This window comes from Coregonus lavaretus (assembly GCF_964263955.1).
Source record: "Coregonus lavaretus genome assembly, chromosome: 18".
In the NCBI taxonomy this organism is placed as follows: domain Eukaryota; kingdom Metazoa; phylum Chordata; class Actinopteri; order Salmoniformes; family Salmonidae; genus Coregonus; species Coregonus lavaretus.
Genome location: NC_140005.1, coordinates 7,721,131 through 7,736,539, shown reverse-complemented (window position 1 = coordinate 7,736,539; position 15,409 = coordinate 7,721,131). Strand labels below are relative to the sequence as shown.

Sequence of the window (15,409 nt, the reverse complement as noted above, 5' to 3'; positions counted from 1 at the left end):
GAGTATGCTCCTAATCTCAGCTCGTTACCTGTATAAAAGACACCTGGGAGCCTGAAATCTTTCTGATTGAGAGGGGGTCAAATACTTTTTCCCTCATTAAAATGCAAATCAATTTATAACATTTTTGACATGCGTTTTTCTGGATTTTTTTGTTGTTATTCTGTCTCTCACTGTTCAAATAAACCTACCATTAAAATTATAGACTGATCATTTCTTTGTCAGTGGGCAAACGTACAAAATCAGCAGGGGATCAAATACTTTTTTCCCTCACTGTAGCCATATATTGTGATCACTGCATCCAATGGGTACGGATACAGCTTTAGAACAAAGTTCTACAGTATTATTAAAAATGTGATCAATACATGTGGATGATCTTGTTCCTGTAGTGTTTGTAAACACCCTGGTAGTTTGATTAATAACCTGAACCAGATTACAGGCACTGGCTACAGTGAGAAGCTTTGAGAGGACAGCTTGAAAGTAGACCTCTCTGTTTACATCACATACTATCAAGCATTTCACACACATTATTTAAATACTGACTGTTAGCATTTGATGGCCTATAGCAACACCCCAAAATAATGGGCTTTAAATGAGGCAGGTGAACCTGAAACCACAACACCTTAATAACACTTGACATAAGATCTTCTCTAAGCATTACAGGGATATGGCAGTGAATATATACAGCAACACCTCCCCCATAAGCATTACTGTCTCTTCTATAGATGTTATATCCTTGTATTGCTACTGCTGTATCATCAAAGGGATTATCTAAGTGAGTCTCAGAAATGGCTAATATATTAATGTTATCTGATATTAGCAAGTTATTCATTTCATTAACCTTATTTCTAATGCTACAAATATTACTATGGGCTATTTTTTAGCCCTTTCCTGGGTAGCTTATCAGAGACACACATAATATGGAAAAGAGCAAACAAAGCAAGAGAGAAAAATAACATTAAACAGTCAATTAATCAGTTGTAAGTGTGTGTGTGTGCTGCGGGTTTGAAGCTACGAGTCCATAGACTTGGCTCTCTCATCCCTTCCAGGCTTCTGGGAGGGCAGGTGGACAATGAGCCTGTCATAGCGGATGTAAGCAATGTCCCCACGCGCTCTGGTAGATTTCATGGCTGGGATAAATTATTTCCTCTTCTGGTACACAGCATCAGGATAGTCCTCGTTGAGGAAGATGTACGTTCCGCTACCTTGTCCTTGAACCTCAGGAACTTGACCATTATCGGGCCTGTCAGCTGGGCCGGTGGTGGGTTTTTCCAGTCCTTTGGGCGCGCTCCACCTCTTCAGTTTCTCTGAGATCATTTCCCTGACTTTGTCCTCAGACTCCATCCAGTTCTCAAGTGGAGATTCTGCAATTCCGTCCACAACAATGTTGTTCCGCATTGACGGTGCCTCAGAATAATCAGATTTCTCTGTCATTGTTATCATAGATTCACATGCAGAACTGATGTCCTCTCTCAATGACTTACAGACTGCTGTCATCTTGTCATTCTCCTGTTTCAACTCATCGAGCTGACCCTGGGAGAACTGCAAACTGTTCTTCAGGTCCTGGACCTCTCTGGTCAGGTCGTCCATTCTTTTATTAGTTGACTCTTCCAGTAATTGGACACAACACTTGAAGCTATTTTCTTGTTGTTGTAACAACTGCTTGTAGAACAATTTATTTTCATTAAAAAAATCCTTCACCTGTGATTGAGAGACACCACTGTCCTCAACGGTACTCCCTCTGGCTTTGGTCTTTGTCATGGTAGCAACGTAGGCTACGCTGTTACTCCTCGCAGTTCCAGAAAGGTCAGGTCGCAGGGAAGATGGAAACAGCAACAAACAGCAGGGATCTAAACAGCCACAAGCCCGGGACAATCCGCGGTCCCAGCCACATTGGCTAACCACATCGCGGGCTGCATTCAAGCCCTCAAGAAAACCCTGCTAGCTTAATATGCAGCCGGGCTAGCTGCTACTCCAAGCAGCTCCTCAGACCCTTGGTCGGCAGGATCCCAGCAACTGATGCTAACCGCGTCGCGGGTAACCCAACTTTATCAATAGAACACTTTTTCAGAGACTTTCAAAACTTTCCAAAACAACAAAACTTTCCAAAACAACAAACAGCGCTCTCCCTCGTTCCGCGTTCAACAGGAAGAGACGCAAATTGGAATGGGCTGTTCACAGCATGAATGTACTGCTGTCCAATCTGCAGCAACTGCGTGATGCCATCGCGTCAGCATGGACCAACATCCCTGTGGAAAGTTTCCGACACCTTGTAGAATGCACCGAAGAATTCAGGTTGTTCTGGAGTACCTAATAAACTTAACTAGCACTTGCACTTGACCCCCCCACGTTCTAGCTCTGACTCTACTAATAGCTACATTATTGAGGAAACATTTACTTTCTATGCCTGTAACATGTGGTTGTCCCACCTAGCTATCTTAAGATGAATGCACTAACTGTAAGTCGCTAAATGAATAAAATGTAAATGTATGTATATTATGTTTTGTATAGACATTATGGACAGTATATGAACAGAAAATGTGTGTACAGCAGTAGTTATATAGGATAAGACTTGACTAGAATACAGTATATACATACGAAGTGGGTAAAACAGTGTGTAAACATTATTAAAGTGACCAGTGTTCAATGACTGTGTACATAGGGCAGTAGTCTCTAAGGTGCAGGGTTCAATACCGGGTGGTAGCCGGCTAGTAACAGTGAATTAAAGTTCAGGGCAGTGTACTGGGTGGATGCCGGCTAGTGGTGACTATTTAACAGTCTGATGGCCTGGAGATAGAAGCTGTTTTTCAGTCTCTCGATCCCAGCTTTGATGCAACTGTACTGTCTCCGCCTTCTAGATGGTAGCGGGGTGAACAGGCCATGGCTCGGGTGGCTGAGGTCCTCGATGATCTTCTTGGCCTTCCTGTGATACCGGGTGCTGTAGATGTCCTGGAGGGCCCTGCGGTTGCGGACGGTGCAGTTGCCGTACTGGGCGTTGTTACAGCCCAACAGGATGCTCTCAATGGTGCATCTGTAGAAGTTTGTTTCTTTAGCCTCCTGAGGTTGAAGAGGCGCTGTTGCGCCTTCGTCACCACACTGTCTGTGTGGATGGACCTTTTCAGGTTGTCAGTGATGTGCACGCAGAGGAATCTGAAGCTTTTCACCCTCTCCACAGTGGCCTCGTTGATGTGGATGGGGCGTGCTCCCTTTGCTGTCTCCTGAAGACCACGATCAGCTCCTTCGTTTTGTTGACGTTGAGGGAGAGGTTATTTTCCTGCACCACTCCTCCAGGGCCCTCACCTCCTCACTGTAGGCTAACTCATCATTGTTGGTAATCAGGCCTACCACTGTTGTGTCATCTGCAAACTTGATGATCGAGTTGGAGACCATGCAGTCATGGGTGAACTGGGAGTACAGGAGGGGACTGAGCATGCACCCTTGTGGTGCCCCCCTGTTGAGGATCAGCGTAGCGGAGGTGTTGTAGCCTACTTTCAACACCTGGGGTCGGCCCGTCAGGAAGTCCAGGACCCAGTTGCACAGGGGGGAGTTCCAGTCTGCACATGCTCTGAGGACGCGACTAGGGATACTGTCTTTGCCGGAAATCTTGCAAGGGTTAACACGCTGAAATGTGTTACTCACGTCAACCACGAAGAACAAAAGCTCACAGTCCTCGTGAGCATTGGTGGCACTGTGTTTTCCTCAAAGAAGGCTAAGAAGGTGTTTAGCTTGTCCGGGTGCAAGGCTTCAGTGTCCGTGACGTGGCTGGTTTTCCCTTAAAAATCCGTGATTGTCTGCCGTTCCTGCCACATACGTCTCATGTCTGAGCAGTTGAATTACGACCACTGTTTTGCCTGTGTCACGACTTCCTCCGAAGCTGCCACCTCTCCTTGTTCGGGCAGGATTCAGCGTTCGTCGTCACCGGCCTTCTAGCCACTGCCATTCCTCGTCTCATCATTCAATTTGTTTTGTCTTTTTATTACACACACCTGGTTCATATCCCCTCATCAGTACCTGTATATGTGTTCCCTCTGCCCCATTGTCTTTGTGTGTGATTGTTTATTGTGGAGGATAGAGAAGCTTGGTGGAGCTCCGTGTATTCTGTATCGCCGGGATATTTCCCCGTGTGGCTTGTATTTTCCAGTTTTTTGACACATTTCTGCGTAACTCTGTGTTGCAGAATAAAGCCTGTTATTCTGTGATTTACCCTCCTGCGCCTGACTCCTTCGAAATCACCTCATCACAGCCTGTCTGTTTGCCTTACGGAGGGCATAACTGGACTGTTTGTCCTCTTCCATGTTCCCAGTCACTTTTCCGTGGTTAAATGCAGTGGTTCGTGCTTTCAGTTTTGTGCAAATGCTGCCATCTATCCACGGTTTTTGATTTGGATAAATTCTAATTGTCACAGTGGGAACAACATCTTCTATGCACTTCCTGATGAACTCAGTCACCGAGCCAGTGTATGCGTCAATGTTATTCTCAGAGGCAACCCGGAACATACTGTATTTTTTCAAAATTACCTTCTTGGTTTATGCTCAGAATTTTTTTATTGCAAGTTTGATTTGATTGAACCCATTTTCTCACAGTGTCTATCTAAGACTGTTTCCTACTCTATAAATATTTTCCCCTTGAAATGCCATTGCAAGACATCAAAAGGAATGGCAATCAGAATGAGGTACGCTTCTGAGGAAATCCTATACTATTTCCTGTCAATGAACAGTGGTCTTCGTGCTAGACGGACTATTCTTTTGAAAAGCCAACATACTTCAAAAATGTTTTTCACATGACTGGAATACAAAAGAAGTGTGCGTGACAGAATATGATTCGTGATTCATTTTTCGGCTGTTGTCTTTTCCCCGTATGACAATACAATGAGGATTACTCAGACCTGACAAAAAGCCAGGCTAAGCGATGGGTGAAGGAACAATGAATAATACACAAACACCGTAGAATTGGTGTAAATTACAGAGTTTTCTTAGATCAATGTTAAAAATCTGTCATATAGTCTTATGCCTCAGCACCAATGGACAGAATACAAAACATGTAGCTCACAAATAGGGACGGCTGGAATCAACGTTGAGACAACGTTTTGCGTTGGTTGTGCTTTGATGGCCGTACTTTTGGAACTAGTCAAATCACTATCTTCTGTATGAACAGTGGCCCGAGGAAATCGCTTTGTCTTAATCATCTAAGAAGAGGTGGTTGGGAAAATAAATTAATTTCACACACAGTCGTCTTCTATTAAAACGTCCAACACGGATAGGGAGCCATGGTGACTCAAAGTTCTGTTCTGATGAGATTAAAAAATCGTATTTTAATCATGATACGTCTTAAATATGGACCGTAGCGTGGCCGCGGTCTCATCTTGAACAGTAATGACATTGTCTTCACGGTCTGAAGGAGGAACGAATGGGAATGGGATCTCTCGACTGGGGATATAGGGGGGAGATAGGGTCTGTAATAGTTTTCTAACAAGGTTCCATGGCAGGGCAATCACTTTGGACATTGATTGCGCTGCGTCTCTGATCATGTAACTACTTTGAGAGTGGCGAGAGGGGGCCTCTCAACCACGAGATTGCGTGTTTGGATCGATTATACTAGAGTTCTCATCTAAGATCTCAAACCACAGACCACATACAGTAGCCGATCACTGAGATAGACCGCCCCACCTCAATTCAGGAGTAGTATGGAATAATCAATAAACCCATTCTTAGGTGTTCTTACTCTTATCATTTTCATCATAGGTTTTAGGATTCTTTTTTAAACATGATAGTTGTTGTTGGTTATTATGCCTATGTTATATTGGGTCCTACTTTAAACGAAATACAACTTCTAAAGATGTTATATAGCATACGTAAAGGCTTCATAAGCACTACATGAATGCTTCACAAATCATCTAATGAGCGTAAGTCATACTCTATAAATGGGGTATAAACATACATAGTGCGTTATGTCACATTTGACAATTCAGCCTACAGTGGGAATTGTCACCCGTTAGACAACATTGAGAGTATGACATACGCTTATAGATGATTTTTGACGCATTTATTTAGAAGCACACACACACACACGCGCACACACACACACACTAGAGCCAATCTGGCCCAGCTCCAATTACAGGCGCCAAGGTGCCTCAGAGCCGTGTGTGTGTGTGTGTGTGTATGTTTGTGTGTGTGTGACGGGTGGTTGGGTGTGTGTAATCTCGGAAACCCAGAGAAATCTTGCGTAATTGCATCAGATGCTTGATTGGGTTCTGGGGGGAGATGCATGAGAAAAGATACTAACGAGACTAGCTAAGTCTCCACTAGCCTAAACAGAAACTCAGCCAAAGCCCCACCCCTTCCAAAAAAATTCTGCTTGAAATCTTTGCTTGAAACTCCGCCCCCACTTTAAGCACCACCTTCACCCAAACCTTATGCATCCAAATAACCAGTGACGGAAGACCAAAGCATTTACATTTAAGTCATTTAGCAGACGCTCTTATCCAGAGCGACTTACAGTTAGTGAGTGCATACATTATATTTCTTTACTTTTCATACTGGCCCCCCGTGGGAATCGAACCCACAACCCTGGCGTTGCAAACACCATGCTCTAACCAACTGAGCTACATCCCTGCCCGCCATTCCCTCCCCTACCCTGGACGACGCTGGGCCAATTGTGCGCCGCCCCATGGGTCTCCCGGTCGCGGCCGGCTACGACAGAGCCTGGATTTACATTTACATTTAAGTCATTTAGCAGACGCTCTTATCCAGAGCGACTTACAAATTGGTGCATTCAACTTAGGATAGCCAATGGTACAACCACTCAATGTTTTAAAATTATAATTATTATTATTTTTATTAATTTTTTAATGGGGGGGTGGGGGAGGGGGGGTTGAAGGATTACTGTTATACTATTCCAGGTATTCCTTAAAGAGGTAGGGTTTCAAGTGTCTCCGGAAGGTGGTCAGTGAATCCGCTGTCCTGGCATCGTGGGGGAGCTTGTTCCACCATTGGGGTGCCAGAGCAGCGAATAGCTTTGACTGGGCTGAGCGGGAACTGTGCTTCCGTAGAGGTAGGGGCGCTAGCAGGCCAGAGGTGGATGAACGTAGTGCCCTCGTTTGGGTGTAGGGTCTGATCAGAGCCTGAAGGTAAGGAGGTGCCGTTCCCCTCACAGCTCCGTAGGCAAGCACGATGGTTTTGTATTAGATGCGAGCTTCAACTGAAAGCCAGTGGAGTGTGCGGAGGAGCGGGGTGACATGAGAGAACTTGGGAAGGTTGAACACCAGACGGGCTGCAGCGTTCTGGATAAGTTGTAGGGGTTTAATGGCACAGGCAGGGAGGCCAGCCATCAGCGAGTTGCAGTAATCCAGACGGGAGATGACAAGTGCCTGGATTAGGACCTGTGCCACTTTCTGTGTAAGGTAGGGTCGTACTCTGCAAATGTTGTAGAGCATGAACCTGCAGGATCGGGTCACCGCTTTGATGTTAGCGGAGAACGACAGGGTGTTGTCCAGGGTCACGCCAAGGTTCAAAGCACTAGAACTACTGTTGCTCGTTAGTTGTCATATCCAGCAGTCTTTTGACCGACGTTACGATACCATTTAGAGAGCTGTCTTATAGAGAGCTGCCTTATAGAGAGCTGCCTTATAGAGAGCTGCCTTATAGAGAGCTACCTTATAGAGAGCTGCCTTATAGAGAGCTACCTTATAGAGAGCTGCCTTATAGAGAGCTGCCTGACCGACTGTCTTATAGAGAGCTTTCTTACAGAGAGCAGCCTGACCGACTGTCTTATAGACTGTCTTATGTGACTGTCTTATAGACTGTCTTATGTGGTCCTCTGTAGCTCAATTGGTAGAGCATGGCGCTTGTAACGCCAGGGTAGTGGGTTCGATCCCCGGGACCACCCATATGTAAAAATGTATGCACACATGACTGTAAGTCACTTTGGATAAAAGCGTCTGCTAAATGGCATATTATTATTCTTATAGTGGGCTGCCTGACCGACAGTCTTATAGAGAGCTGTCTTATAAAAAGCTGCCTTATAGAGAGCTGCCTTATAGAGAGCTGTCTTACAGAGAGCTGCCTGACCGACTGTCAGAGAGCTGTCTTATAGAGAGCTGCCTTATAGAGCGCTGCCTGACCGACTGTCAAAGAGAGCTGTCTTATAGAGAGCTGCCTTATAGAGAGCTGCTTTATAGAGAGCTGCCTGACCAGCTGCCTTATAAAGAGCATCCTGACCAGCTGCTTTATAGAGCACTTATTCCTTAGTTGCTTTATTCACACGGTGAGCTGCAAGACCCCAGTGGTCCCCACTGGAATGGCCGACGGGCAGAGCGAGCCTCCATACACCTCCTACATTATTTATGAGAACAAAGTGAATGAGAGCTGAGGTACTTACAGGGATCATTAGGACACAACTAATCTATCCCAGTAATGTCAATACCAACATCTCATTAATGCCCCTCCATCCCAGCTGTGAAGAGGTGGAGACTCGTACAGGAGGGGTGAAGAAGTGGATGCTAAAGGGACTTTATGGGTGCACAAGGTGATGTAATACATAGTAACTTTAAGGTCGGAATGCCAATTAATGTTGTAATGTTGCCAATTCAAATAGTCTTTCTAATATACAGCGGCTTGCGAAAGTATTCACCCCCCTTGGCATTTTTCCTATTTTGTTGCCTTACAACCTGGCATGAAAATTGATTTTTGGAGGGTTTGTATCATTTGATTTACACAACATGCCTACCATTTTGAAGATGCAAAATATTTTTTCTTGTGAAACAAACAAGAAATAAGACAAAAAAACAGACTTGAGCGTGCATAACTTTAGAAAGCTGACTTATAGAGAGCTGCCTGATTGACTGTCTTATAGAGAGCTGTCTTATAGAGAGCTGCCTGACTGACTGTCTTATAAAGAGCTGTCTTATAGAGAGCTGCCTACCAGGCGAACTTATAGAGAGCTGCCTGACTAGCTGCCTTATAGAGAGCTGACTTATAGAGAGCTGTATTATAGAGAGCTGTCTTATAGAGAGCTGTCTTATAGAGAGCTGCCTGACCGACTGTCTTATAGACTGTCTTATGTGACTGTCTTATAGACTGTCTTACGTGGTCCTCTGTAGCTCAATTGGTAGATCATGGTGCTTGTAACGCCAGGGTAGTGGGTTCGATCCCCGGGACCACCCATATGTAAAAATGTATGCACACATGACTGTAAGTCGCTTTGGATAAAAGCGTCTGGTAAATGGCATATTATTATTCTTATAGTGGGCTGCCTGACCGACAGTCTTATAGAGAGCTGTCTTATAAAGAGCTGCCTTATAGAGAGCTGCCTTATAGAGAGCTGTCTTACAGAGAGCTGCCTGACCGACTGTCAAAGAGAGCTGTCTTATAGAGAGCTGCCTTATAGAGCGCTGCTTTATAGAGAGCTGCCTGACCAGCTGCCTTATAAAGAGCATCCTGACCAGCTGCTTTATAGAGCACTTATTCCTTAGTTGCTTTATTCACACGGTGAGCTGCAAGACCCCAGGGGACCACTGGAATGGCCGACGGGCAGAGCAAGCCTCCATACACCTCCTACATTATTTATGAGAACAAAGTGAGTGAGAGCTGAGGTACTTACAGGGATCATTAGGACACAACTAATCTATCCCAGTAATGTCAATACCAACATCTCATTAATGCCCCTCCATCCCAGCTGTGAAGAGGTGGAGACTCGTACAGGAGGGGTGAAGAAGTGGATGCTAAAGGGACTTTATGGGTGCATAAGGTGATGTAATACATAGTAACTTTAAGGTCGGAATGCCAATTAATGTTGTAATGTTGCCAATTCAAATAGTCTTTCTAATATACAGCGGCTTGCGAAAGTATTCACCCCCCTTGGCATTTTTCCTATTTTGTTGCCTTACAACCTGGCATGAACATTTATTTTTGGGGGGTTTGTATCATTTGATTTACACAACATGCCTACCATTTTGAAGATGCAAAATATTTTTTCTTGTGAGACAAACAAGAAATAAGACAAAAAAACAGAAGACTTGAGCGTGCATAACTTTAGAAAGCTGACTTATAGAGAGCTGCCTGACTGACTGTCTTTTAAAGAGCTGTCTTATAGAGAGCTGCCTGACTGACTGTCTTATAGAGAGCTGACTTATAGAGAGCTGCCTTATAGAGAGCTGCATTATAGAGAGCTGTCTTATGGAGAGCTGTCTTACAGAGAATTGCCTGACCGACTGTCTTATAGAGAGCTATTTAATAGAGAACTGTCTGACTGACTGTCTTATGAGAGCTGCCTTATAGAGAGCTATTTTTTAGAGAGCTGAGTTATAGAGAGCTGTCTTATAGAGAGCTATTTTTTAGAGAGCTGAGTTATAGAGTGCTGTCTTATAGAAAGATGCCTGACTGACTGTCTTACCGAGAGCTGTCTTATAGAGAGAGCTGCCTGACCGACTCTATTATAGAGAGCTGTCTTATAGAAAACTGTCTCATAGAGAGCTGCTTGACCGACTGTCTTATAGAGAGCTGTCTTATAGAGAGCTGTCTTATAGAGAGCTTTCTGACTGACTGTCTTACAGAGAGCTGTTTTATGGAGAACTGTCTTATAGAGAGCTGTATTATAGAGAGCTTTCTTACAGAGAGCTGTCTTATAGATAACTGTCTTATAGAGAGCTGTCTTATAGAGAGCTACCTGGCCGACTGTCTTATAGAGAGCTGTTGAATAGAGAACTGTCTTATAGAGAGCTATCTTATAGAGAGCTGTATTACAGAGAGCTGTCTTATAAAGACCTGTCTTATAGAGAGCTGCCTGACCGACTGTCTTATAGAGAGCTGTCTTATAGAGAGCTGTATACAGAGAGCTGTCTTAAAGAGAACTATCTTACAGAGAGCTGTTTTACAGAAAACTGTCTTATAGAGAGCTGTCTTATAGAGAGTTGTTTTATAGAGAGCAGTCTTATGGAGAACTGTCTTATAGAGAGCTGTATAATAGAGAGCTGTCTTATAGAGAGCTGCCTGAACGACTGTCTTATAGAGAGCTGTCTTATAAAGAGCTGTCTTACAGAGAATTGTCTTAAAGAGAGCTGCCTTATGGAGAGATGCCTTACAGAGAGCTACCTGACCGACTGTCTTATAGAGAGCTGTATTATAGAGAGCTGTCTTATTGAGAGCTGTCTTACAGAGAGCTGCCTTATAGAGAGCTGTCTTATTGAGAGCTGTCTTAGAGAGAGCTGCCTGACCGACTGTCTTAGAGAGAGTTGCCTTATAGAGAGCTGCCTTATAGAGAGCTGCCTAACCGACTGTCTTATAGAGAGCTGTCTTATAGAGAGCTGCCTTATAGAGCTGTCTTACAGAGAGCTATCTTACAGAGAGCTGCCTTATAGAGTGCTGCCTTATAGAGAGCTGCCTGACTGACTGTCTTATAGAGAGCTCTTTTATAGAGAGCTGTCTGACCGACTGTCTTATAGAGAGCTGTCTTATAGAGAGCTGCCTTATAGAGCTGTCTTACAGAGAGCTGTCTTACAGAGAGCTGCCTTATAGAGAGCTGTCTTATAGAGAGCTGCCTGACCGACTGTCTTATGGAGAGCTGTCTCACAGAGAGCTGCCTGACCGACTGTCTTATAGACTGTCTTATGTGACTGTCTTATAGACTGTCTTACGTGGTCCTCTGTAGCTCAATTGGTAGAGCATGGCGCTTGTAACGCCAGGGTAGTGGGTTCGATCCCCGGGACCACCCATATGTAAAAATGTATGCACACATGACTGTAAGTCTCTTTGGATAAAAGCGTCTGCTAAATGGCATATTATTATTCTTATAGTGGGCTGCCTGACCGACCGTCTTATAAAGAGCATCCTGACCAGCTGCTTTATAGAGCACTTATTCCTTAGTTGCTTTATTCACATGGTGAGCTGCAAGACCCCAGGGGACCACTAGAATGGCCGACGGGCAGAGCAAGCCTCCATACACCTCCTACATTATTTATGAGAACAAAGTGAATGAGAGCTGAGGTACTTACAGGGATCATTAGGACACAACTAATCTATCCCAGTAATGTCAATACCAACATCTCATTAATGCCCCTCCATCCCAGCTGTGAAGAGGTGGAGACTCGTACAGGAGGGGTGAAGAAGTGGATGCTAAAGGGACTTTATGGGTGCATAAGGTGATGTAATACATAGTAACTTTAAGGTCGGAATGCCAATTAATGTTGTAATGTTGCCAATTCAAATAGTCTTTCTAGTATACAGCGGCTTGCGAAAGTATTCACCCCCCTTGGCGTTTTTCCTATTTTGTTTTCTTACAACCAGTCATGAAAATGGATTTTTTGGGGGATTGTATCATTTGATTTACACAACATGACTACCAATTTGAAGATGTAAAATATTTTTTCTTGGGAAACAAAAAGTCAATACTTTGTAGAGCCACTTTTTGCAGCAATTACAGGTGCAAGTCTCTTGGGGTATGTCTCTATAAGCTTAGCACATCTAGCCACTGGGATTGTTGCCCATTCTTCAAGGCAAAACTGCTCCAGCTCCTTCAAGTTGGATGGGTTCTGCTGGTGTACAGCAATCTTTAAGTCATACCACAGATTCTCAATTGGATTGAGGTCTGGGCTTTGACTAGGCCATTCCAAGACATTCAAATGTTTCCCCTTAAACCACTCGAGTGTTGCTTTAGCAGTATACTTAGGGTCATTGTCCTGCTGGAAGGTGAACCTCCGTCCCAGTCTCAAATCTCTGGAAGACTGAAACAGGTTTCCCTCAAGAATTTCCCTGTATTTAGGGCCATCCATCATTCCTTCAATTCTGACCAGTTTCCCAGTCCCTGCCGATGAAAAACATCCCCACAGCATGATGCTGCCACCACCATGCTTCACTGTAGTGATGGTGTTCTCGGGTGATAAGAGGTTTTGGGTTTGCGCCAGACATAGCGTTTTCCTTGATGGCCAAAAAGCTCAATTCTAGTCTCATCTGACCAGAGTACCTTCGTCCATATGTTTGGGGAGTCTCCCACATGCCTTTTGGCGAACACCAAACGTGTTTGCATATTTATTTTTTTAAGCAATGGCTTTTTTCTGGCCACTCTTCCATAAAGCCCAGCTCTGTGGATGGTATGGCTTAAAGTGGTCCTATGGACAGATACTCCAATCTCCGCTGTGGAGCTTTGCAGCTCCTTCAGGGTTATCTTTGGTCTTTTTGTTGCCTCTCTGATTAATGCCTGGGCCGTGAGTTTCGGTGGGCGAGCCTCTCTTGGCAGGTTTGTTGTGGTGCCATATTCTTTCAATTTTTTAATAATAGATTTAATGGGATGTTCAAAGTTTGGGATATTGTTTTATAACCCAACACTGATCTGCACTTCTCCACAACTTTGTCCCTGACCTGTTGGGTGAGCTCCTTGGTCTTCATGGTGCCGCTTGCTTGCTGGTGCCCCTTGCTTAGTGGTGTTGCATACTCTGGGGCCTTTCAGAACAGATGTATATATATTGAGATCATGTGACACTTAGTTTGCACACAGGTGGACTTTATTTAACTAATTATGTGACTTCTGAAGGTAATTGGTTGCACCAGAACTTATTTAGGGGCTTCATAGCAAATGGGGTGAATACATATGCACGCACCACTTTTCCGTTATATATTTTGTAGAATTCTTTGAAACATGTAATTTTTTTCATTTCACTTCACAAATTTGGACTAATAAAAATCCATTTAAACGACAGGTTGTAATGCAACAATATAGGAAAAACGCCAAGGGGGATGAATACTTTTGCAAGGCACTGTATACAAGGCTAGCTCTACACAAGCCCTGCTAAATGGAGTGCACTTTAGTTCAATAGCCTATAAGCTTGGAAAGGACTGAGGAGAGCCATTGACAACCCACACTGTCGGATGTAGGCTAGTTTTGGATGTCTGTTTCCAGGAGACCTGAGGTGAGATGGTGTATCTGAGCTGCTTCGTTGACCCCAGTATAGCCTGTCGGAGGCAGACACCATGCTGTCGGAGTCTTGCAACAAAACTGCCAGCTGCAATAAAGTGGATTTTAGGTCATTACACTGTGTATATCAGCTCAGTGATGTCAAATGGGAAGGTTGATGTTACCTTAGTTCTGCTTGATTGAGTTTGACTGGCGGAACCAATCGAAAAGTCCCAAAGGTGCAAACACGGTGTGTGGTCCTCTGTAGCTCAATTGGTAGAGCACGGCGCTTGTAACGCCAGGGAAGTGGGTTCGATCCCCGGGACCACCCATACGTAAAAATGTATGCACACGTGACTGTAAGTCGCTTTGGACAAAAGTGTCTGCTAAATGGCATATTATTATTATTCAGAGGAGGCTGGTGGGATGAGCTATAGGACGACGGGCTCATTGTAATGGCTGGAATGGAATACATGGAATGGAGTCAAACAGATTAAACATATGGAAACCACATGTTGGACTCCATACCATTGATTTAATTCCAGCCATTACAATAAGCCTGCCTCCTATAGCTCCTCCCACCAGCTTCCACTGACTGTGTGGTATTGGAGTGGGTGTCAGCGGAGTGTATGACTGAAGTGGTGTGGTGTATGGCTGAGCAGTGTGGTGTATGGCTGAGTAGTGTGGTGTATGGCTGAAGTAGTGTGGTGTATGGCTGAAGTAGTGTGGTGTATGGCTGAAGCAGTGTGTTGTATGGCTGAAGCAGTGTGTTGTATGGCTGAAGCAGTGTGTTGTATGTTTGAAGTAGTGTGATGTATGGCTGAAGCAGTGTGTTGTATGGCTGAAGCAGTGTGTTGTATGTTTGAAGTAGTGTGATGTATGGCTGAAGCAGTGTGTTGTATGTTTGAAGCAGTGTGATGTATGGCTGAAGCAGTGTGTTGTATGGCTGAAGCAGTGTGTTGTATGTTTGAAGTAGTGTGATGTATGGCTGAAGCAGTGTGTTGTATGTTTGAAGCAGTGTGATGTATGTTTGAAGTAGTGTGGTGTATGGCTGAAGCAGTGTGGTGTATGTCCTGTGTAGTCCTGTGTAGCTCAGTTGGTAGAGCATGGCATTTGCAACGCCAGGGTTGTGGGTTCGATTCCCTCGGGGGGCCAGTATGAAAATGTATTCACTCACTAACTGTAAGTTGCTCTGGATAAGAGCGTCTGCTAAATGACTAAAATGTAAAATGTATGGCTGAAGCAGGTGTCTTACCGTCCTGTGCACCTTGTCCTCCAGGTCTTGATTGATCCTCTGTTGAGCTGCGTAACTGCTCTGGATCCTGCAGGACAGGAAAAAGTACACATTGGCTATGTAATTCAGAGTATGAATATGCTTTCAAAAAACCAAGTATTCATTTACTTTTTTTCAAGATGATGAATATGAAAATCCAAAGCAGTGGTTTGGATTTGAAAATCATTCAATGGATATCTCTGGTTGTCTGTACTGTACTATATATACTGTACAGTGATACTTTTTGGACGAGAGTCC

The 15,409-nt window shown here is 44.2% G+C and overlaps 1 protein-coding gene across 1 annotated transcript in view; it reads right to left on the bottom strand.

Moving 5' to 3' along the window:
- Positions 1–15,409, bottom strand: part of LOC311145457 (brain-enriched guanylate kinase-associated protein-like) — a gene marked incomplete at both ends in the record, with an annotated part of 56,778 nt that overhangs the window by 22,397 nt on the left and 18,972 nt on the right. The window contains one exon of the mRNA XM_084181700.1: positions 15,134–15,200. Coding sequence (XP_084037826.1) covers positions 15,134–15,200 — 67 coding nt within the window. The remainder of the gene's footprint in view (positions 1–15,133; positions 15,201–15,409) is intronic.